General features: G+C 36.1%; 1 protein-coding gene and 1 non-coding gene across 3 annotated transcripts in view; both read left to right on the forward strand.

Moving 5' to 3' along the window:
• The window catches only part of DPP10 (dipeptidyl peptidase like 10), a 618096-nt gene extending 603609 nt beyond the window's left edge, over positions 1–14487 (forward strand). For both annotated transcript variants that reach the window (XM_040645663.1, XM_040645668.1), the window contains 5 exons: positions 7677–7776; positions 8031–8089; positions 8203–8275; positions 12183–12256; positions 14098–14487. In XM_040645663.1, the coding sequence (XP_040501597.1) occupies positions 7677–7776; positions 8031–8089; positions 8203–8275; positions 12183–12256; positions 14098–14232 (441 nt within the window). In that variant the 3' untranslated portion in view covers positions 14233–14487. The remainder of the gene's footprint in view (positions 1–7676; positions 7777–8030; positions 8090–8202; positions 8276–12182; positions 12257–14097) is intronic.
• LOC121100000 lies at positions 12981–13082 on the forward strand. Its single transcript, XR_005831733.1, has one exon. It is a non-coding gene; the product is annotated as a U6 spliceosomal RNA (small nuclear RNA).
• Positions 14488–26409: the final 11922 nt, after the last annotated feature.

Raw genomic sequence — 26409 nt, forward strand, 5'->3', positions numbered from 1 at the left:
GGGTGTTCTCTACAGAAAGATCAAGCACCACAGCCTTGGGGAAGACTGACAGGGCTCAGAAACTGAAAAATGACCAATATGCATAATTAGGTCTTTAGTGTTTTCTGCAGGATATTATTTCTCACTGCAATAATTTTTATGTCAGTTTCAACATTATTTTCACAGTAGGGAAATAGTCTCCAAATAGAAACTTATTAGTCACCTAGCTTATCCGTATCACAAGTTTAGACACTATACAGATACTAAGATGAAAGGAAGGAGATCTAGTACTATTTTAAATTAGAGACAAAGCAAATTATTGGTGTTCATGGATTTAAATAAACATAAAATATGTTTTACTATCCATAAATGAACCCAAATATACATGACAGGACTAAACTGATCATTTTACTGGGGTATAAATTTTAGTGGTGTTCACTGACAAGTAGGTATAAGAAAATCTGTTTAACAAATAAATAACATGTAAATCAGCAAAAATTCGTCCCTGATTTCAGATACCTGCTGTGCACCATGTCTCTGCTTTATAAATATTCTTGTTCTCAGTAATACTCAAGAGATCAAGAGGGACAATGCCCCTCTGACATAAGTACAAATAAATGAAAGCCCATCACTAACAATAAAGGTATTAGTGAAAAAATGGAAATGTCTAAGAAAGTGATCATTCCAAAAAAATGGAAACTCTAGACAAATTAACAAGTGCATAAAGCGAAGTCTTTTCATATGCTACAGCATGGATGAACCTTGAGGACACTGTGCTCAGTGAAGTGAACCTGTCGCAGAAGGACAAATTCTGTGTAATCCCACTTACATAAGATATCTAGAGTAGTGAAGTACATGATGACGGAGAATGGAATGGTGATTGACAGGGTGAGGGGAAAAGGAAAGTTGGTTGCTTAATAGGTAATAGAATTTCAGATTCGCAAGATGAAAAAGTTCTAGGGATCTGTTTAACAATAATGTGAATACACTCGACACTACTGAACCATGCACTTAAAAGTGAATACTTTGGTAAATATTATGTGTTTCTTGCCACACACATAAAAAAGTGCATACAGTGGAGAACATTTTACTCTTTAATGGTCCTGATACATGTAATAATTTATATAGGACTTATATTTATGAAGGACTTAGGGCTTATGCATTTCAAGGCTCTACTCACTATACATAAGTAAGTCTAAAAGATCAAATGAGCTATACAAATGTTCATTACTATGGAAATTTAGATTCAGAAGGTTGTAAAATGCCTCACAGAGAAAGTGGAACATAAACTGGATAGTAAAAGTCATTCAACAAGCAGAAGGCAAGGAGAAGGCGTTCATATAATGCCTAGTGTTAGGGAGAGCACAGCTGAGGAACATGAATAAAGTGACTGACTATAATTAAGGTTCACATAAAGGAACAAGAGGTGACAACACTAAGAGTAAGTCTGAGCACAGACCTCAAGGAGTTCTTCATATTAACAAGAAAGTTAGATTTTAGTCTATAAACAGGACAAAATAAAGTTCTAGGCAATTGACTCTGGCAATCTAAATATACAAAAGACATAGGATATAAACAAATTAAACATAATTAGATTTTAAATGGAAAAAAATATCCCATTTCAATTAAATATGCGTATCTGTGACTGAATTATAATTCAGTTTTTTGGCCATATAAATGAACACTGTTAGCTTCAAGACTTCATAGGTCTTATAATTCTTTTTTTTCTCAGGATATACTTATTTCATTTGAGTATCAAATTAAGTTATCTTAAACTCATAAAATTGGCTGGGGAGTAATGACCTTGCTTTTTTGGAATTAGATTATAAAGCTGTATGAGGCTTTGTTTTCTTTGTTGGAAATATTTAAATTAATGTTTAAATTTAATTAATCAATGCAAGAATATTAAGATTTTTCCATTTCTTCTGGAGTCAGTTTTAATACTTTTAAACAATTTTTTTCCCATTTCATATATTTTTAAAGATCGTTTTCAAAGCATAGTATATATTCTATTATGTTTAATCGTTTCACTAGTGGGGGTAATGCCCCATTTGACTCCTAGTTTGGTTTATAAGTACCTTCTGCCTTTGCTAGAGTACTCCCTCTTAACTGCTCTTATTCCTCCCACTTGTCTCCTTCTATCCCCTATCCCTTACTTTTTTAATAAGCCATATTTTGACTTAGTTGTTCTCATTTTCTCTTTTCTATTTCACTAATTTTTACCCTTATCAGCCTTATTTTTTTCTTCTACTTTTTAAATCCATTTTGTTCTTAAATTTTTGACTAAAATGCCTGGCTTATTAATTTTCAGCATTCTTCCTTTCATTTGAGTTATAAAATCCCTTTGCATTACTCCCTTAGGTACTTCCCACCAGTACTGATAGGTAGTACTTCTTTTTTTTTTTAAACTTCCTATCGTTATCCCCAGAAGCTAACCTAACCTCACATAATATATAATAATTCTAATGTTCATTCTCTCAAGTAATTATATCTAAGTGTTAAAGTTAAGAAAACTAGAAAATTTTCTAACTTTTATTACAAAAAAAACCTAATTACATGAATTGAAACTAGGTGGCAAAATTCAAAACCTATAAACATCTATGTAGAACTGATACTGCTATGATTAACAGGCTAACATCAATGGGGAATAAAATTAATTAATTTCACAAACATTTATCAAATGTCTACTGTGTGCCTACTACTTTTCAAAGTGCTGGACATATAGCAATCACACATACACACACATAAACATACACACAAACATACGTTTTTTGAATTTTTAGTTTAGTGAGGAAAGAAACAAATTTAAAAAAATCAGTAAAGTATATAAAATGTCAGTGATAGAAAATTAAGGAAAATTAAGCAGAGAGGCAAATCGGGGGCCCAAGATTAAGGAAGAGATAGCAACTTCCATTTGGAAGACAGGAAAGATTTGACTAAGAAATCATGTTTGACCTAGGACAAGGGAATTTGAGAAGGCAAGAAACATGGATATCTGAGGAAGGTTTAAAAAAAAAAAAAGTACAAACATATGCATTAATATGGAAGCTTGTTAAAACTTGACTTAAGGGGCGCCTGGGTGTCTCATTCGGTTAAGCGTCTGCTTTCAGCTCAGGTCATGTTTCCAGGCTCCTGGGACTGAGTCCTGCATCAGGCTCCCTGCTCAGTGGGGAGCCTGCTTCTTCCTCTCCCTCTACCCCTCCACCCTGCTTGTGCTCTCTCTCTCTCATGTTCTCTCTCTCTAATATTTTTTAAAAACTTGACTTAGGGAGGTAATTATTACCTATAGTTTTATATCTTCTCAATTGAGATGGGGCTTGTTGGTGGCAGTCACTTCTAAGGTTTGAAGCTTTTAATATACATAATAAGAACACAAGACAGGATTGTAAGAATTGTGATAAAATGTATGTGATCACATTAAACAAATTAAAAAGATTTAATGTAAAATAATACAAAGCAATAAATCATGTTACTCATAACATATGTAGCGTATTTTTATTTCAAATCATTGTGTGCCATGAGTGATGTGGTTCACAAAGAATCTTAACTAAGGCTAGGAAAAACCTTTTTTTCAGTTCTGTCAGTATTTCTTTTTGACTGTATTCATTAACTCTTGGAGTACTCAAAGAAGTCACTTAATGATTATTACAGACCCCACCCTGGCTCCTCTAAGTCCATCTATCTATGGGATTCTGTTTCTTCAATCATGGGTATAATATAACTTTTTTAAGATAAAATATTCTCAGGAAACATTTCTATACTTTAAGTCCACTGAATAAAAAAAATGTTAAAAGATAAATTTGTTAAAATTGTATAAGTAATGCTAAAATGCTATGCAAATGGAAAGGACATAACAGTGAGTAGAAAAATGTGATCACTAGAAACCAATAAAATGACAGAACTGAACAGAACAGCCTATACCATTAGCTATTTCTGATCTATATCAAATAAAAAACATCCTCCAACTGACTAAGTCAATATGATGACCCACAGTTTCTGGCATCTTTCTGATTGACAGGAGTTGTTTTGAAAATTAAAATCACCATCTTCTGTCTACCTAGAATTTACATCTGATTCCTACCTTTGTCTGGGATATATTTTCTGAGAACTCTTTCATGATCTACTCTTGCATTCAGTGAGTAAATATAAAATGGTACAGAGGAAGGTGGACAATTAACATTTAATTTATTCTAATGCCTCCCAGTGTTGATTTTCTTTTAAAAATAGAAGTCATTTTGCTGAAATATATCAAATTAAGGCAGCATTTTGGATTAGGTTTTTGAATGCTATAGAGAGAATTTTATTCAACAGCTTTCACTATCATTAAGTCTTAAAGAGTATTTAGCTTCATTAATCTCAAATTTTCATATAAAAATAGTAAAATGCAACTTTGTGTAGCAGCAATGATTTATAACCCTAGTTTCATTTTTAAATCATATGGAAAGCTCCACAGCCCATTCTCCACAGACTAAATTATTTTTGAGAGCGTTGATACATATGTTTAAACCTCCACTGGTCTAGGGAATGCTGGTTGAAGCTAGGGAGATGTGTGGGTAGGTCTATTTGTTATATTATTATACCGTAAGAACTTACTATTCAAAATGTGGAATAAGAGCCTAGGCATTCCCTGGGAGTTTGTTAAAAATGCAAAATATTGGGCCCCACCCCAGATCTACTGAATTAGCACAATATGCATTTTAACAAGATCTCCAAGTGATCTGAATGAACTTTCAAGCATTGTTCTAGAATCGGCCCCTCCTTTGGAAGACACCATTCTACTTAGTTCCTGGAGATAATCAGACTGAGATTTATGTGAAACAGAGATAAAAAACATAATACCAACTTATTAATTTATATTATTAAGTTGCAATGTATAGTTGTTCTGTGGATTGGAATATTCAGCTATTCTCTCAAAGTAGTCAGGTTATATAAACCACCAAATCATAATCAACTGAAAGTCTGCTCTAATTCCATTGTGGAATTAGAACCAGAAAAGTTAACAACTGAGATGTGCATTTTTCACTGTGGGAACACTATTGCCCCATGGGAAATACTTGAAACTTCTTGGCTGTAACACCTTGGTCTTACCTCCACGTCCAAGAACTAGAAACAATACACTGGAAAAGTTCCCTTTAAGGACAGAACTTTTAGGGGCTCTACACTTTCGTTCTATAATAGCTATTTACTTACTTTGCAGAACTCATCCACCCCTGCATACTTCTGAAGAGGAGTAGAATATGCCATCCCAGAATATGCCTCTTTGGCATAAGGATTATTTTGAGCTGATTAAGAAACAGCAGACACAGAAGAAGCTTTGGAAACAGAACAGAAATTACTCTTTTGTAAGAGATGTTTATATTTATAAAAGAAATCTCCATTTGTGTCTCCCTCCTTGTACCAGGATAAGAAGGTTGACTCTAAATCATAAGAACTTTTAATAATGGAGAAGGCACTAACTCCAAATTGGACTTAAATCTGCCTAACAAAGCTTAACCTTGATTATAGTTCTTTTCCTTGTAACCTCCCATAACTGAGCTCCCTCCAACATCTTTCTTTTGTCTTTGGCTAAAGATGGTATTTGAGGTGCTGGCTTGAGCCACCTCAAGGAGTTATTCAGTTTCACTGGGTATCTCCCATGTGTATGTGAGGTATTCATGTTAATAAACTTTTTTTCTCTTGATAATCTTTTATTACAAGGCATCTCAGCCAAGAACTCAGAAGGGGAGAGGGAAATTATTATCTTCCCCTTCACTTCTTTCTTTAGATGCCCTAACACTTTTAAGGCTAATGCTTCTGAATTTTGCTGACCTAAGGATATTTTTGTATCTTTCAAAAAGAATGAGTAAAGACACTGTGGTGGTTTATCTCTGTAAAGGATAATTTTATTTCCCTCATTTACCAATTGGTGAAGAAGATTCACTCAAGCTTCTGGATACTAGCTAAATATTTCAGCACTAAATTAACATATGCAAAGGAAGAAAAATAATCTTCCCTCTACCCTTCTGAGCTCTTGTCTGAGACCCCTGTAATAAAAGAGAGTCACAAGAGAAAAACAAAGAGAAGTTTATTGACATACATACATGAGACATACCCAAGGAAAAGTGAGTAACTCTCTGAGGAGGGCATAGAATTCAGGCTTAAATACCACCTTAAAAGGAAAAGGAGAGTGGGATGCAGGCCTTTTAGGAGAGTGAATGATTGTTAGGAAAGATGAATGGAAGAATAGATGGGAAGGGTGACAGTTTATGACAGTCTCTCTAGGTATGTTGTGGACTTCTAGTGACAAGAATCAATCTTCTAGGTTGATGAAATTCCCAGGGAAGGTATCTATGACAACTGAGTTCCTTTTGGAGGATCTGTCTTTAGGCAGATAAGGGAGTTCAGAGAAAGCCTTTCCCTGCATTTGCTCTTTTCCAGGTGTCTGCAGCTCAAAATAATCAATAGGCCAAAGTGCCATATTCTGCTACTCTTCACATAGGTTCCTTAAGACACTTGAGTAATGTTTGCAATTGGGACTTTGATGTCAATCATCCCACTTTTTAAATAATGTTCCATATAAGCATAAATGAAATTCTGTATTTCTCATCTCAAGAATTTAGTGAGATTAACAGATTCCTATTGCATTGGACCATACTAATATCATCTGGTAATCTTTCAAAAGTAGACCTCATCGTGAACCAACTGCATCAGAATTGCTGAGGCTAAGGCCTAGATCTTCATTTTTTTTTTTTTAATACCTCCCAGGGTACTCTGATGTCCAGCAAGATGAAGAACACTGCCCAGAGCATGGCTAAAAATTAATTTCTAAGATGAATATGTAACTCAGTAGGTCACTGCCTTAGCCCAAATCTACTAAATTGTTAAAATCTCCTCTGGAATTCTGGTTATAAAAGAAAACTGGACATCTTAATATATTTTTTAAGAATTTATAATTAATTGGTTCAAAAGCGCTGCAAGATGAATTTAGATATTTAAAGTAAAATTGACAGACAGTGAGAGAGGGAACACAAGCAGGCGGAGTATGAGAGGGATAAGCAGGCTTCCCGCTGAGCAGGGAGCCCAACGCAGGACCCTGAGATCATGACATGAGCTGAAGGCAGACCGTTAACAGCTGAGCCACCCAGACGCCCCTAAAATTAAATTTAAACAATAATCCAATTCATGCAACTAGCAACATTATTTATCATCCTCACTTCCTTCAAATATTTAGGTGTGTGGAACAAAGCAGAATCTATATTTGCGATAATAGATTTTAAATATTTAATTCTCCTTTCCTAATTCTACATAACTGTAATTATTAAATATTTCACTAAATATATATGTGTGATTTGCTGAAAATGATATATGATTTAATAAGTGCTATTTTCCCTAGCTTTTAATTATTTGGAGTTATTCCCAGATATACCACATGAAATCACAGAGCAAACATTGGACAATGTTGATATATAATTTTATATTTTACCTAAAGTTATTAAAATAGCTTGTTATATAAAAATTTAAATTCGTTTCAAGATTTTCATCTGTACAAAGTGATCTTAGTGTATTCTTTTCTCAGGTCTGGGACATTATAAGACATTCTGTTATGTATATTACCAAACAGTGATCAAAAGCTAAAAATATCTCCAGGGATAATTGATACAAACATACCCTCCCCCCCCTCTATATACATAATATATATATATTTTTAATTTTGCCAGGGGTATGGTGGCTATATTGCATCAATGATATTAAAATCAGATGAAAAGCTTTTTAAATGTGGATCAGTGATTGCACCCATCACAGACTTGAAGTTGTATGGTGAGTACTTCCTACAGATTGACTTAATATAACGTATTGATTTGTAAAAAAAAGAAAATCCCAATGCAGAAGAGCTCTATTGGGCTCATTTATCATGTGCTATCAGAGATGTTTTCAGCTGTTTATCGCTTCCTCATTCAATCAGTTTTACTGGAGCATGACAATTAAACATGAAATGTAGAAATTAAATAATGAAATATGTTAGTCATAAGGTTTCTAGTTTATTCTTAAATTTCTGTTTTCTTGGGTCACAGCCTCAGCATTCTCTGAAAGATACCTTGGTATGCCATCTCGGGAAGAAAGCACTTACCAGGTAACAAATTTAAAATAATGAAGAAAGAAGAGCATATTTGTTCTAAAAACTGAATCAAATTGCAAATATAGGTAGATCTATATATACACAGATATTTGTGCTTTCCTTTATAGGCATCCAGTGTGCTACATAATATTCATGGCTTAAAAGAAGAAAATATATTAATAATTCATGGGACTGCTGACAGTAAGTATTGTAGTTGCTACGACTGTTTGACGGGTTTGACCTTGAACAAAGGGGTACGTCTAAGAACTTGCTTACAAGGGGCCCCATAAACTTTTTGAAGAAGATAGCAGAGGATAGTGGCACAAAGAATCCAATGTATGATAGGAAGTAAGAAGAAGGATGTCAGAACCAAGAGGAAAGAAGCTGGGAGCCTCGATGGCAACTCCGTCCAATAAAACTTTCTGGGATGATGGAAATGTTCTGTATTTGCGCTGTAGAACACAGTAGCCACCAGCCAATATGACTCTTGAGTACTTGAAATGTGTTTAATATAATCAGGAACTGAATTTTAAATTGTTTATTTCTAATTAATTAAAATTTGAATACCCACATATGGCTAGTGACTACCACTGTGGTGTTATTCAGCACACTTCAAATCGAAAGTAACTGAGAAAACAACAGGATAGCAAAAAGTGCCAGCACATAGAATTCTGATACAGTCACTCACAGTTAAAACAAAAACTTTTTAAAATGCATGTTTATATCACATCTCCTTTTTTCACCACTTTAAACATTAGAGATGGATGTGATTGATATTACTAGTAATATATATAATTTTATATTCACTTTGAAGTGTTTAGGGGTTAAAGAATATATATATTTATATTTGAATTTATATTTATGTGGTACTTTACAACAGAGGGCTGAGTATTTATAGCCCCATTCAAAGACGAGAAAAATCAATTTCAAGGAGGAAACTGATTTAACCAAGGCTATCTGTCTAATAAGCATAGAGTCAAAGCCTTGAGTCAGTATTTCCTAATATCTGAACTTATTTTTGTTGATCCATCCTGTCCTGCCTCAGTAGTTTTACCCCATATTACAGAGAATATCACTAAAAAGGTCTTACAGCAAAGATGATATCAGCTCTTTAACTTTACAGCATGCCAGGTTGATTAGAATTTAGATCAGTACTTATGTACACACACACATATATATAGAATATATATCCAGTGTGTATTTATATATTGTATGTGTGTGTGTTTGAATAAATAGGTAAATGGGAGAGAAGAGACAAAAATCTCCCTTAAGTACAATTCCAAATTTATGTAGGTACACACCCTCAAGGAGGCAAAGCTTAGCTTTCTTCTTCCCCTATCAGAATGGGTTGCACTTAGTGATTTGCTTCTAAAGACTGCTGTATGGAAAAGGGAAGAATAACTTTACAATGGAGAAACTTCATAAATACCATCTCAGCCAGGTGATCAAGGTTAACATGAACAGTTACAAGTCATGTTGATGGTATGTACCTTTGACATCACTTTAAGAGAATGGTGCTCTCTCTCTATGGTCTTGTCCCCAAAACCCATAACCTCATTCTACCCATGAGAAAAACATCAGACAAACCCAAATGAGGAAAATTCTAACCCATACAACTTGGAATTGTTAAGGTCATCAAAAACAAGTTCGAAAATTCCTCGTAGATCGTAAGAGGTTAAGGCGTCATGTTATCTAGATGTTTCTTCGTTGTAACAAATGGACCATAATAATGTGAGATGTGAAAAATAGGGGGAACTTGGTAAGGGATATACATGAACTCTCTGTACTGTCTTTGCAACTTCTTTGAAAATCTACAACTACTATAAAATTTTAAAAAATAGAACTGAGATGATGCCATACCTGTGTTGGATGAAACATATGTAAAAGCGTACAAACATGTTGATGGACATTAGAACTTTATTCTAAGGTATTAAGATCTTACACATATATTAATAGTAACAAAAAGCAGAAATTATGTACTGAGTATATTTCAGAAAATGTGCCAAAAGCTTTTAATGTTATCCTATCTCTTTTTCACAAAAATATTGTGCAGCAGGTGCTATTATCTTGTTTAACTGATTGGGAAAATAAAAATTATGGAATTTATATAACTTGCCAAAAGTAACACAACCACTAATTCACAGAAGGGGGGTTGGAATCTGGTATGAAGGCTTTTTCATTGTGCCCTGAAGCTTCAAGTGTGAGAATAAATTATATTTGAGGTTAAATTATTTCACGTCTGGCCATTACCCTAGACTAGAATATATTAGTGCTATTCAAATGTCCCTGTCAATATGTTGCAGCTATTAAGGTAAATCATGTTCTTCCTACCTCACTTAGGCGTGGATCTAGTTCTTCACCCACTGATAAAATGCAAGCAAAGGTTCAGCACTGGTCACTTCAAAGGAAAAGCGCAAACACACATAAACACATGCGCACACATACACACACCTCATATGGGCCTGGTGGATTATAGGTGCTCAATGACATTATAATACTATCATTATTAATATCATCCTCAAAAACTACCAGCAAATTAGTTCACTAAGACAATTAGACCTTTAATGTTCCTGTTTTAGGAAGTAGACAAATGACAAATATCAACAGGCTTCACATCAGAAACTAAACAGAAAAAAATCCAACTATACTTTTGTACATTTATCTTTTCAGCTCCATCCATGCAATGATGGAGTCCTTTTCAAATTTTTTTTTCTGATAACACATGAGCAATATAAGAGGTGATTTTACCTTAGTCATTGTTCCAACTTATCAGCATTTCTCATAACTTACATTTACTGAGCAATTTGCAAATTTATTTAGAAGTAACATGGTAATACTCCCATGTAGTACAATAGGAAGATGCTGAAAGGATCTTGGGTAGATTTTAAAAAGATTTAAATGATCTTTGGATTCTTTTGCTGTCTGCTGTGTGGTAGGATTAACCAGTATCATAGCATTAGAGCAACGAAACAGCTTCAACTATTAAGACTGACCTAGTTTGACAAAGACACTTTAAAAAGGTTAGCTTAAAAGTTATTTACAGGGCACTGGGTGGCTCAGTTAACCGTCTGACTTCAGCTCAGGTCATGATTTCGGGGTTCTGGGATCCAGCCCAGTATGGGCTCCCTGCTCAGCGGGGAGTCTGCTTCTTCTCCTGCCTCTCCCCTCGCTTGTGCTTGCTCTCTCTCAAATAAATAAATAAAATCTTTTTAAAAAGTTATTTATAGAAATTTGAAGATGCATGAAGTATAGGAATAAATAGCCAGGCAGTAGATGAGCGAAGTGCTGTACAAACAGATTTGAGTGATTCAGCCAACATTTCAGAATTTTCAGGCAGAGTTCAGGCAGAGGGGGAAGCTGGAAGGAAACAGGAGAAACCAGTATGATCCACATTAAATATTGAGCTCTTCAATAATGAGATGTAGACTCTAATTTCTCAAGATGGTACAGTTTTTTTCTCATTTAAAATAAAACAGAATGTCAGTATCTAACGGAGACTGGGCCCCAGTAATCCTCAGAAAGATGGTTTGCTGTATTACTATGGGGATAGGCATTCACTGAATTAAAATTGTTATAACTATATAAAATATGTGGACAACTAGAAATAATAAATGGTAAAGTAAACTTAAATACTATCCTGTACAATAAGTAGAGCCTTAATAGTAACTTCTGTTTCAGTTTATTTTTTGTAATGTATTTTTTATAAACCTTTAAGTTTTATCAGCATTGTATCTTACTGATTTTCCAGTTAATTCCAGGTGTCAGCCTTTTATTATTTTTTTAAAGATTTTATTTATTTATTTGAGTAAGACTGAGTGAGAGAGCGAGAGCATGAGTGGGAGAAGAGACAGATGTAGAGGGAGAAGCAGACTCTTCACTGAGCAGGGAGCCTGATGCAGGACTTAATACCAGGACCCTGGGATCACAACCTGAGCTGAAGGCAGACGCTTAACTGACTGAACCACCGAGGCACCCCTGCCCAGGTATCAGTCTTTCAAATGTGCAATGTATGTAAAGTATAATATTTAATATCTTTGAAAAAATGATATAAAAAGTTCAATTCTAATAAATGCATTTCCATCAAATAATAGAATTTAATTTCTTACAGCAAAAGTCCATTTCCAGCATTCAGCAGAATTAATCAAACACCTAATAAAAGCTGGAGTGAATTATACTATGCAGGTAAGTCACTTTTTCACGAGACTGTTTTCCTACCTTGGTTTTTCAGTTGTGAGATATAGAACACAGTTTCTGTACTACTCCATCCCCCACACTATTATTTTAACTGTGATTTTTAGGTACCAAAGATTGTGAGTTTTCTTCCTAATCATGCTGAGAAGGTAGATCAGCTCACGCTTTATGTGAACTGCAAAAATTTTCAAGAATGTCTTTTTCTTCTCAGACTTTTATTTCTATCAATAATAATGAATTGTTTTCAAAGAGGCGTGTTCTATTTCCCTTCTAGTTCCTTTGTTTTTTCCCTCATTTTCTATCATCTTTATCAGAAAAGGTAGGGAAAAAGTGGTTTGAGGAGATACTAAGAAAAAAGGAGCAAACAAAACATTTACATCTGTGCATTCAACCACATGTAGGGAATAGTACCAAAGCCTTACTTTATAGTGGTCACTATGCTAGGGGAGTAAGACAGACTTTACAACGTTGAGGATTTTCAGTCTGAGGGAGGAGTCACAGAAGGGAGAAAAAAAAAAAAAAAAGCAATTTTAAGTTCTCAGCATTTGAAAGAACCAAAAGTAGTTCAACATATCCAGAAGCACAGGTACCAGAGTTAGGATGATGAAGGAAGAAGATGTAGAGATAAATAGATAAGATCATGCCACAAATAATGGGAAGGAGTAGAGGGCTTTATGTAGATCATTGAGGTACCGTTTAAAAACTTTACCCCCAGGTGCTCACTTTGGCAGCACATATACTAAAATTGGAACGAAACAGATTAGCACAGCCCCTGCACAAGGATGACACGCAAATTTCTGAAGTGTTCCATATTTTTTGTATGGAACTGTTCAATTATGGTGATGTATATCTGAAACTAATATACACTGTATGTTAATTGGAATTAAAATAAAAACTTTGAAAACTAATTAAAAATAAAAAATAAGTAAAAGCTATGTCATCTTAATAGTAAAAAATAAAAATTAGAAAAAAATTGAATAAATAAAAACTTCATATCCATTGATGGACAAGTATCTATATTTGTAATTTTAGAAAAATTATTCATATCATTTATATTAGAGGGGACACTGTCAAATTAAAAATTATACCGGACAAGGTTAAACAGACAAGGCAGGCTTTATTTAAGACTTCTGTAATAGGGGAGAGAAACTAAACTCTGTCAAAACATAGGGTTGGGGAATTTATAGAAACTGGGGCAGAGGGAATCATCGGCCATCTACTTTGGGCAGTTCACCTTACCAAATGGAAAAGTAAACTTTCTGTTTATGACAGGAGGTAGTTTTACAACTTGGAGCAAGGGTTCTACCCTCCCACAGAGAGAGAGGGCTGCTCTCTCCTTCAATATTTTCATCTGAGAGAGATGGTTTTTAGGTCCTTGAGAAAGACATTTCCTAAATTGTAGAACTGGCAAGCCTGGAAGATTTACATACAAAGGGGCAGAGAATTTACAATTCTAAGTTTTCTAAAATAGCTCTAAGAAAAGGAAGGTCAAGGCCCTAGAGTCAGGAAGAAAAGGATCTCAAATTTAGTCAAATTAAGGGGAATGTTAATGCTGCCCTGGCCAACAGGAACATAGAAAGCTCTACTTTTTCTGACCAACGAGTTCTAATTTAAATACATAAAAAACTGTAGTTTGTCTCAATTATTATCATAGGATTATAATTTAAAAAAAGAGAGAAAAGTTTAGCACAAAAAACCCAGAGTAAAATTAGGTTAGATTTTGGTCAGATATTACTTTCCAAAGTTCCCTTGCCCCTCGGGCTAAAGGAATGGATTCTGAGGGACAGTATCTGCTTGGTAACTTTCAATCTCTCTCCCCCTCAATATCTTAGGTCTACCCAGATGAAGGCCATAACGTATCTGAGAAGAGCAAGTATCATCTCTACAGCACAATCCTCAGATTCTTCAGTGATTGTTTAAAGGAAGAAATCCCTGTGTTACCACAGGAACCGGAAGAAGATGAATAATGGACCCTATTTATATAGAACTGAAGGGGATCTTGAGGCTCAATGAAACCTAACCAAGAGACTGTAATATTGTACATGCTCCAGAATTTCAAGGGCAGCTTAAGGAGATGACACTGGAACAGCACACTCAGAGACAATGAACTAGAATTTGAATACAGATGTCCAAGTCTACTGTGTTGCCAAGGGTGCGGAACCTGTTTCTTTGTGCAAGGAGGTCAAAGGGTTGGTTTCCTGGGAGAAATTAGTTTTGCATTAAAGTAGGAGTAGTGCATGTTTTCTTCTGTTATCCCCAGATTTGTTCTGTAACTAGTTGCTCTCGTTTTAATTTCAGTGGCCACCGTCATCTTTGCATATGATGCATACTTAGTACCACATCCCTGATCTTTGATGGCTGAGCTGCAACCTAACACCTTACTGTATCTTTATAATAAGTGCAATTCCTTCATTGTCTATTATTATGCTTAAGAAAATATTCAGTTAATAAAAAAGAGTATTTTATGTAATTCTGTTTATAAAAAGACATTATTAAACGGGTCAAAGGTCATGTAGAAATATGGATTTCAGCACCTTCCAAAGTTCAGCCAGTTATCAGTAGATACAGTATCTTTAAATCAACACACGAGTGTATGTCTCACAATATATAGACACACGTGTGCATATACAGTCAATAAATCTATCTTTACATGTTATTCATGCTACAAAGGATAGACTTCTGATGAATTAGAAGAGATGCTCTTTTAGAGGCTATAACGGATGCTTTGTTTAACGAGCCAAAAATGATGAAACATTTTTTCCAATTTAGATTCTAGCTATTGCTTTCCTATAAATGTTTGGGTTGTGTTTGGTATCGTTTTTAGTGGTTAATAGTTTTCTAGTTGCAATTTAATTTTTTTGAATATGATACCTTGTCACATGTAAATTAGATACTTAAATATTAAATTATAGTTTCTGATAAAGAAATTTTGTTAACAATGCAATGCCACTGAGTGCTATTTTGCTCTTTTGGTGGAGAAAGCTTTTTTTAAAACACTTGGTCCTTTTACTTCTCTCAATGCAGAATCAATTCTCATTTTCATTGTAAAAGCAAAGAGCTAGATTATTTCATTTGCCAGTTCCTATTTAGTATTCTGTGCCTGCCCACTTCATCTGTTACTGTTTAATTTAAATCCTTCTGGTGAGAATTAGAAATGAAATATTTCTTATTCATTGGCCAAAAAGTTCACAAACAGCAGTGTTTGCTATTTAATTTGAGTTGAAGGCACAAATGCATTAATTCCTGTGCTGTATTGACTTGCAGTAGTAAGTAACTGAGAGTGTAAAATAAACTTGACTGTATGAAGTCAAATTTAAGTCATGAGAATATTAAATTTGGTGACTAAAATCACTTTGGTGACTTAAGGGATCTTCCAGAAGAAGTCTCAAAGCCTGTAATCAAGCTTAGAAGTTTAGATAAACCTAGGCAGTATACTGTGTTTCTGTGGTTTCTCTCAAATTCCTCAGGACAGGCTGGATTCTCATGACATCAAGACACCAAGAGGAAACTCAAAAATGTCACAGAACTGCTCAGTAACTCTCCCATTTTCTTGAAGGATCAACCCCCAAATCTGGGTATTTGGAAGCATATAAATTGTTTTCTTGGACAGTCAACTTTTCTTCTGTATGCTTTGGAATTGTGTCTTCACTGCTCCACTGGATTCAATTTAAAATGGGAAAGGCTCACTTTTCTGAGACCCATTTCAGGTCTTTTCAAGAATAGTAAACACATTTTTAAAGAAAAAATAATTTTAATGTTTAAAAGGAAAGTTTTGCCTATTTTATTAAGATGGAAATTTCTTTTTAGGCTGATTTGAAGTCCAAATGAAGCTTTTTAATCAATATTTTAAATTTCAACCACTACAGATTTTTATGATGCAAATAGTTATGTTGTCTGAAAGATGTGGTTTTATTGAATGCCTATTTGAGCAACATTTTTAAAGTATTTACCTTTTACTGTTCATCATTTCTCTTGTTTTATTACTATTATCAATGTTTATCTATTTTTCAATTAATTTAATACAGTTTCTAATGTGAAAGACATTTGTCTGGAACCCACTTTCACCTTAAAGGCTAAATGGACCTCAAATGAAGACATACTGTTTAACAGGAAGGTGGAAATTTTTTATCTCCATGATTCTTTGAGTTTTAATCATTGCGCTACTTTAGAAAAGGCAATGCTCACCGACACAGACACCAACTGTTAAAGGAATCATGTAACTGAACTTTCTCCTTTATACATTTGCCTTTGGTTATAATCCAACTATTTCACATGAATTTATGCATTCTGAGGGTTTCCTAGAACTCCAGCGGCAAGCTTTTCAAGTGTGATTTGCCCTTTAAAGTTAAAAAACTCAAGATAAAATAAAAAATTCTATGAAACAGGTAAGCAGTATCAAATCATCCATAGAGATAAACACATAGCTTTTTGAAACTATTTTAAAAGATAAAAGTGTTGTTTCTTTTTTTTTTTTTTTTTTTTTTAATGTCCATTGCCTCCATTGAGGTCTCTAATTCATCAGCTAGAAACTAAGGAGACCATGCGATCTGCTGGAGTGTCCTGAGAACTAAAGGTAGATGCTCTTCAAAACCTGGGTCTCAAAAGCAAACAAAAACCTGGGTCTCAGTTCACCCTGCGAGTGTGTCTTTTCTGACTGGATGTGTAGTATAAAAATTACCATAGAGGGCCCCTCGCACATTCCAGTTGTAGACCTACTAAAATGAGGTGACTTGAATTTTGGTCTCTACCATACAGGGAATTATTTAAGCATTGTCCTCAAGTAGTAGGCTTTGAAACAGAAGAATCTGGGACTGAATTGCCCTCAAGTTTCAAAGGTCATTGAGGGCACATGGCTTGTATAAAGAATCACGTATGGAATACCTCTTGTGTCCCTCCCCAAATGCTCTCAACCATCTTCACATCATACAGCAACAAGCAGTGTATAAATAAAACCTGAGCCCTCAGCTGCACTCTCACTTTCTGTTCTGGGGATTCTCTGACATAATGCTAGCTCTCTACTGGAACCAACACTCATCACTTACGCATTACAGATCTACATGAGGATGTTAATACCCTCACTGAAACCCAGTTAATGGAAGACAGGAGCACTTGAGTACATGTTTCTTTTCTTTTTTTCTTTTTTTTTTTTTTTTTAAAGATTTTATTTATTTGACAGAGAGAGAGGGTACAAGCAGGGGGAGCAGCAGGGAGAGGGAGAAGCAGGCTCGCTGCTGAGCAAGGAGCCTGATGCGGGACTCAATCCCAGGACCCTGGGATCATGACCTGAGCTGCAGGCAGACACTTAACGGACTGAGCCACCCAGGCTCAGATGTTCTTTCCTTAGATATTCTGCATGGTCCTTAGAAGCCCCATGAGACTCAGCTGCCCACAGCTGTACACTGTTGTTTCCCCCCTTCTCCATTCCACTTGGCTCAGTTCCTCACTCATATCTCCTAGATAAAATACACATTGATCAGGCCCTACTTTCTGGGGAAACATTTTGCCCACAAGAGTTTACTACTGTGAAAACTACAGGATGAACAAACAAAATGAGAATAAAGAAGTGCTTCCTTTTCAGTTTAGAATAAGCTCTTACCTAAAATTTCCTGGATGCTTACTAAGCACCAACCATGTACTAAGTGCTCTACTTTCATTATCAAATTAAACTTCTCAACATGCCTTGATTCCCATTTTACAGATAAGAAAATGGAGTCTGAGGAGTAAGACACCCACATTTATATAACTAATGAATGAATAGCCTAAAACCTAGCTCTAGCCATCTGAGAAGCCCCTGTTCTCAGCCATCCTGCTGTATAGAAGTAGGAAAGGTTTCATCTGAGAAAGCATTCTGAATATTTAAATATACAGTTCCAGATATTTTTGAGAATGGTTTGATAGCAATAATACTAAAAGATAAATGATAGGCTAGTGTACCACTATACTGGCATTTGAAGCTACATGGATTCCCTGATGCCAAGGGGACTTATGCAATATTAAAAATACACTTTGTTTTCAATTGGAGATATGCAAGAATTATTCCCATCTATGGAAACCCTTGCCCAGAAGACAATGTCTATACACCTAGGATATCATTAGTAAAATCCCTTGCTCTGACATTATGCCAAGAGCATTCCAAAATCATTCCAAGGGGGATTCAAAACATTATGTTGATCAAAGCACCCAGGCTTGTAAACACGAAAACTCCACCTAGTCTTCAAACATTAAAATCCAGAAAGCATGTTGCAACACTTAGAGCTATAGCTGGCATCCACAATCCTATTTGCAATCTGACTTAGGAGAAGTGCATTATCTCCCACTTTTCTATTACTATAGGAAATAGGTTTTGTTTACCACTGATCAAATCTGCTAACAACAGTCATTTCATGTGGCAAAATTCCAGCAATTTTGGAAAAGAGTCTGTAAATTAAAAATTCCCCTTTCTTATCAAAGACAAGGCAGACAGATTTTTTAAAAAAGTCATATCAAAGTACAATTTTGATTATTTTTCTTTCAGACTTCCAATTAAGTTTAAGATAGTCTGATACAAGTATCACAGGTTTTTGATACAGCAGCTTGAGTAGAAGGAAAGTCTCTAGGCTGATTATCACAATCTGTGTTCTATCAGACTCAGCACCATTTTAACTAAGTAATCTTTGGCCTGAGTGAAGCTTAACAATACAGAAGTCCAAAATCATCAATAGAAGAGGAACTCACATATGTTCAACATCTAGGCTTTTTCTCATATAATCTCAGCAAATGCCCAAACCAACCATGTGAGACAGACATTGTTCTCTGATGAAATCAAGATTCAGAGAGGTTAAACAACTTTCCAGAAGGTCACACAGTTTGTAAATGACAGAACCAGGATTTGAACATAGACCATAATGACCTCAAAGCCTTCACTTGATAATCAGCTGGTGAATTCTTAAGGTTCATCATGCATATCTTTAGGTTGGATTAAATTTTTAAGTCCCTCACTATTCAGTATTGCCACTTAGTATGCATCTGATTTCAAGTAACTCAACACAAACTTAAAAGTGGCTTAAATACTTGTGACCCAATATGTGGGCAGTTTGGGCATCACCTGAGAGTTTGTTAGAAATATAGACTCTTGGGGCGCCTGGGTGGCTCAGTCATTAAGCGGCTGCCTTCAGCTCAGGGCGTGATCCCAGAGTCCTGGGATCGAACCCCACATCAGGCTCCTCCACTGGGAGCCTGCTTCTTCCTCTCCCACTCCCCCTGCTTGTGTTCCCCATCTCGCTGGCTGTCTCTCTCTTTCTGTCAAATAAATAAATAAAATCTTAAAAAAAAAAAAAAGAAAGAAAAAAGAAAAGAAATACAGACTCTTAGGCACTACCTAAGAAGGGATTCAGGCCCTCCTGAATCAGAAACTTAATTGTAACAAATCCTCAAGTGATTTGTATGCACAGTAGAGTTTAAGAAGCACTGGCTTAAAGGACAAGAACCTTTATTTACTCATATCACAAGAGAGCTAAAGTTTGGTGCTTCTAGGGGGCAGTTTAACAGATTATTGGGCCCCTTCATTAATTTCAAGATAACCGCAATTGCCCTAGACAGTATGTCCTTTCACAGCAATATCCCAGGATAGATAGGCAAGGAGTGACTGTTTTTATCAGGAAAGGTAGCTTTCTCCGGAAGTCTTAAGCAAAATTCCTTTCAAATTCTTTAGTCCAGGCTTTGGTTGTAAGCCTCTACTGTAGAGGTATGGCAGGCTAGGAAGTTACATATCTGAAATTGCAATCTCCGTAGTGAAGGTGCAACAAATAAGAATGTTAAGAACAAGGAGAATGGCTGTAAGATAGGTGCCCAGTGTATGGCTCTGAAGAGATAGGTAAAGCCAAATGCAGTAAGAGCCTAAATGCTGACATTTGCAGTAGAGACAGCTCAAGGCATCAAGTAGTGAGGATGGGGGAGGTGGGGAGGGGTGTGTTTACACAGATCCTTTGTTTGAAGGTGTCTCACTTTTCCTCCCAGAAGACCCCCAAAATCTGTTCCACCCTCTGTTCCGAGGAGTTACACTTTTCCCTAGCTGACATTTTCTCTTTTCACCTTTGCTCTTCATTATCGACACAGTTTTTAGTGCAGGCAGGCAGTTTTGAAATTTGATTGCTGTGCTAGCAGTCCCATTTTTCAGGCTTTATTTGCTCTAACACGATTTATGATGCCTTGATTATCTCCGTATGGCCTGAATTGCTAGTCACACCATTAATTCTCCTGATTGATGGATTACATAAGGCATATTCCAACAGGAAAAGCAAAGGAAACACAGGTAACACAGCCTCCCCATTCATATGCACTTTTAATGGGAGTAATTGTCATTAGACTCCAACTCTCTATCCCTTCAGGACACCATGTGTGACTTTTAATGATCTGTATGATGTAATTGGATTTTGAGCCTCTGGGGAGAACAAGTTGTAAATTCTCTTGCCCAGGATAAATGGTAAATTTCAACTTCAAGGTTGTCTTCAAATCATGTAATAACTAAAAGATACTTTGTGCCTACTATGTGCCAGGTATTGTGCTGTTTGATACAACATTAGGATCCTTTAAAAACAAAACAAAACACTTAATTTTATTAACATGTCAAACGTATAAATGGGTATTTTAGTTCAAACATCAGAGCTAAAGGAGTCATCATTCACTAAAATGTATCAGCATGTTCAATCATGTTTTGATTTTCACAGAGTCATTTGTAATGCTCTCTTATGGTCTGTGCTCTTGCCCTTGGACCTGCTCCCTTTGAATAATCATCCCATAATGAATGTACTGGTTTTTTCCAAGTCAAAGGACTCCGCAGCCCATCATCACACTGGATAGCTGTGGGTATTAATGCAACTACCTATTCCACTATCAATTTAGGGAATTTTGTAGTAAAGTCCTAGCATTTCTTGACAATTGCTTCTCAATCCAAATAACCCCTGAAAGAGGGACATTAATTAAAAAAAAAAAAAAATTGGGTTAATTTTCTCAGTTTGTGGTGTGCTAGCTTTGTTTTAACCAAAGGAAAGAATTCATATCCTATGGGAAGATTAAGTATTGCCAGAGAATAAAAAATAATAAATAAAATGACCTACTGCCCTAGCTCACCCCCTGCCTTAGGATTTCAGTTGAGTGTTTACTCAGCTTAGACCCCAAACCAGTCATATTGTGTTCTACCAATTTTCTTTTGGTATGCTTTCCTCATTCCCCAAATCCAGGAAACCATATCATTTGCCTGCTTATTCGTTTTTTTCCCAAACTGACAGGTATTAGTAAAAGGAGTTAAAAAGTTTGGTGTGTGAAATTGTATTTTTTTACCTTCATCTGGACTCTGTATAATATTTGGAAATTTTCTTTAGTTTATCCTCATTCACTTTGTCAAATTCTAATATATCTCCCAGTTATTCTGAATTATTTTCAAAACCTAAATTCTCATTATTTCATGTCATTGAATATAATGTTTCATTCATGTACACGTTTTATATGTGTGATTTATATAATACTCTAGCTTGTTTGTAATTTGCTAAGGAAATATAAACGTAATAATAATAATAACTAACATTAACTCATTGCTTTATTTGTGCCAGGACCCAGTGAAAACACCTCAGCCCCTCCAGGCAACTTAGCCATCTTTACACTTTAGCAAATAACCTTAGCCCACATAATTAACTAACCTTTCTTTGTATATCTGTACTTAATGCACTCTTTCATAGAAAGAGCAGAGAACTTCTGCCCATCACCAAACAAAACCCAGACCCTTACAGAATCCCTGGGCACTAAGGGACCAGACTCCTTTGCACAAGCCCCAGGCACTAACAGACCAGACTCCCTTCCGCAACTTCTGAGCACTGGGACAATGTCTGGAGCTGCCACCATCCAATCTGCAGGGAATCAAGAAATACTATGACCACTGCACTCCCCTTACCAATTAACTGCCCTGAATGCGTTTAAAAATCCCTGGGCCAGACAAAAAGCTTGGAGTTGGCCTTTGGATAAGAGTCCACCATCTCCCCAAGCTGCAGGCTTCCTGAGTAAAGCTCATATTTCTTTCGACTTCCTGAGTAAAGCTCGTATTTCTTTCCAATCAAAACTCACCTCTTGAGTAATGGTTTTTCTAGAGACAGGAAGCAGAACTTGAGTTTCAGTAACACAAGGATAAGCTCATTAACGGATTTATTTATTTCACCTTTAAAGCGGCTGTGGGAATTAACTACAATCACTATCCCAATTTTTATATATGGAAACTGTAAGCTTCATAAAGTTGAGTTACTGAAAGCCAATGGATTACAGTAAGACACACTAATTAGTACAATGAAAGAAAAAATGTTAAAGAAATAAAGCTTTCTCACATGATGTTATATACAGGCAGGTGTCATATATATGGTGTTACTCTCACCTGTTATCTGAAACACCTGTCTCCGCGCTGTAACCTCAAGGCTGAAGGAGACACCCAACAGAAGTTTTCAATTGCCATCTCTCTGAAGTAATACCCATCACACCTTCCTGTAGCACGTTTTTCTGGACAGTTCTCAGTGTCCAACCTAACAGCAAAGAGATTGGAAAATTCAGGGAAATAAATTCAGCATTTAGGGAGTGCTAACTATCACTGGCTCAGTCCACAATTCTGAACATGATACACTTCAAGGACTCCTTTGATTTTCCCCATACACAGAGTATAATGGACCCCACCCCAAGAAACATAATCCCAATCCTTTTCAGCACAGAGCCCAGGATTTCTGCGACGATGGGGTTCAAGATGATATTGTAGACAGATGCTGCACTCACCTCCTCCCACAGACAAAACAAAGTCACAATGGCATATGAAGTAATTTCCTCAGAAAAAGACTTGACGGGTGCCTGGATGGCTCCGTTAGTTAAGCCACAACTCTAGATTTTGGCTCAGCTTACGTTCTGAGGGTCGTGAAACGGAGGCCCACTCGCCTTCTGGCGTCGTGTGGAGGCTGCTTAAAATTTCTGCCCCGCCAAGCCCCCAGCCTCTCACGCGTACTTTCTAAAAATAAATAAAAGAAAAAGACTTAGAAATCGGGTGAACTGAGTCTTAACAACAAATGATAAAAGGGCAGCGTCCAAAGGAGTAAAAGAGGTAGGGTCTCATAAAAAAAACAAACCCTCAAAACAAACAAAAAAACATTACAGGCACAGCAATCCACAATCAGAAGGGATCTCCAAAATACAGTACTTTTCCCCAAAAAGCAGGGGCTCTGTGCTCCACATCGGGCACCCCAATCCCTACATCCTGCGCAAAGCCGAACACCCATACTCCTGGCTCTGAAGACTAGCGGGAATTACAGAGGAAAACCACAGAACTTAGGGAAATGAGAACCTCTTTTTAAAGGGCCCATGCAACTCTCGCACCAGAACGCAGCGCAAAAACCCCTCTGAAAAGCACCTAGAGGATATGTGAAGGAGACCCACTTATTAATCCTGAAGTGTCTGTGGGAGAGGCGGGAACTTGTTGAGACTCTCCCACAACAGAGACACTAACGGACGGCGGTTGCGCGCTCTCACTCTAACTTCCCAACGCCACGCTGTCGGGCACCATTTTGAATTCTCTGAACCTGTTAAGCACCAGGGCGCATGCGCCGCTGAAGGTCCCGTCCATCCCGGAGCTGCAGCGTCCGGAATCAGAGTGAGTCAGAGACTGTTATAAGTTATAAAATGATACCCATAATAGGGTCTGAAGACTTAAAATTTAAAACTGTCAGTTTTCTGTTCTCCACACAACAGTGGACAAGAACAGGATAACCAAAGTAAGTAGTCGCATTTGGAAAGGGAAATAATGGGTAAGTCCGCTTGGAGAGTAGCACAGCCTTCCTAGCCGCTTGCCTATGACAGTTGGGAGCCCAAATGCCTTCTTGAAGAAGTCATATAGTCCCATGCTGTTTAATACAGGCTCACATTTTTTAGTATTAAAAAAAATAATATTTCCTATATTTACTTTCAAACAGGTATGCAGCCAGTAACTAAATCTACATTCTTTTCAAAGCACAGTTTAAGAATGTACACAATCTTTGGAGGAATAGGGTACGAGAACTTCTTTCCCTACCACTCAAAATATTGATAGCTAATTTAAGACCATCTGTAGCAATAGAAGACTACTCCTAAATCTGAGCTTCACCTTCTATTGAAAAGATTTTAACCCTGTCACTTTGTTTGTGATCAATACACTGTGACTTTTTTAACGCTGAAAAGACCCAGATACTTGACTCTATGACGTTGTGCTTAAATTTATTTTTTTAATGAGCTATATAATTCATAAATGATATTTTAAAGTGTGCAATCGTGGAGAGCCTGGTTGGCTCAGTCGGCAGGGCATGACACTTGATCTTCAAGGCATGAGTTCGAGCTCCAAGTTGGGTGTAGAAAGGCTTAAGTAAATTTTAAAAAATTACAGTGTACAATCCACTGGTTTTTAGTATATTTACAAAGTCATGCAAATACTGTCATTGTTTTTGCAATATTTCTACCATCCCAGAAAGAAATCTTATCACCCTCCATGTCCGCTTTTTCCTAGCTCCTGACAACCACTGTTTTCTTTTTCTATGGATTTGCCAATTCTGGAATTTTAATGGAATTATACAACATGTGGACTTCAGTGATTGGCTTCTTTCACTTAGCATAATATTTTCAAGGTAGATCATGTTGTAGCATGTATCAATACGTCATTCTTTTTTTGTGGCTGAGAGATATCCCATTATATGTATATACCACATTTTCTTAATCCACTTATCAGTTGGTAGACATTTGGTATTTTGTCACTTTGGGTTTATCATGAATAATGTCACTATAGATACTCAGGTTTTTGTGTGGACATGTTTTCAGTTGTCTTGGGTGTGTAACTAGGAGGCAAGTTACTTGGTCATGTGGGGACTAGTTTAGCTTGTGAGGAACTGCCAAACAGTTTTCCAAAGTGAGTGCACTATTTTACATTACTACCAGCAACGTGAAAGACTCCAATTTCTCCACATCCTGCAAATGCTAGATTTTTTTTTTGAATCATCCTAATAAATGTGAAGTATTTTGTGGATTTGGTTGGTATTTACCTAATGCCTAATGATATTGATAATCTTTTCATTTACTAATTGGTCATTTGTCTAGCTTCTTTAGAGAAATGTCCAGTCAAATGGGTGCCACGTTCTAATTGGTTTTTGGGTGGTTTTTTTTTAGGATTTTATTTATTTATTTGAGAGAGAGAGAGAGAAAGCAAGTAACAAAGAGAGTACGAGCTGGGTGGAGGGGCAGTGGGAGAGGGAGAAGAAGCACACTCTCCTCTGAGCAGGGAGTTGGTTCCGGGGCTGGATAGGATCATGACCTGAGCTGAAGGCCGACACTTAACCCACTGAGCCACCCAGGTGCCCTTGGGTAATTTTTAATACTGTTTTAATATTCTGATATTGATGTTATCAGATATGTGATTTGCAAATAATTTCTCCCCTTATGTGGGTCTCTTCATCTAAGATACTGTTTCTTTGTGCTCTTAAAAAATTTTTATGAACTCCGGTCCATTTGTTCATTAAATATCCCAAAGTTTGAAATTCTACATCTCTTCCTTCTTAGTTAACTTAAGATTTTCTATAAAGAAAATATATTGCCATTAAACCTTTTCCTAAAGTACATGTAGGCAGGACAAATGCCTCAGTTTTCCCCTTTATTTAAAACTTTTCAAAATGATTGATTTCTTATCATTCTCCAGATTTACTAAGGAATTCTTTTAGTTTTAAAATTGTTAGAAACTTACAAATTTAAACAAATAGTATGGGTTTTAATCATTTGAAGTTATTATCCAAACTGATGCTTACAGCATGTCTTTTTTATACCGTTGGAGTTGATCCTTAAATTCATTCCTGAGTTCTTTTGTTATAATCCAGGTAGCCTGTGATACCTTCTTTTCTTTGTGCTATGACAGAATGTTATGACTTTCTTTGTATTTCTTTCCCCAGACTTGGAGCTCTGTGAAATTGTATTTATACATTGTAATTTGAGCAATACAAGTGTTCATTGCTACTGGGTTGATCGTTGTTTCTAGGCTTTTTCAGTGAATAAAGCAAGAAAATAAATTTAAAAAAAATTAAAATGTTATGCATTCAGTACCCATTTAATAAAACTAAATAATTATTCATTTA

This window comes from Ursus maritimus, unplaced genomic scaffold (genome assembly GCF_017311325.1).
Source record: "Ursus maritimus isolate PB19 unplaced genomic scaffold, ASM1731132v1 scaffold_1, whole genome shotgun sequence".
NCBI lineage: Eukaryota > Metazoa > Chordata > Mammalia > Carnivora > Ursidae > Ursus > Ursus maritimus.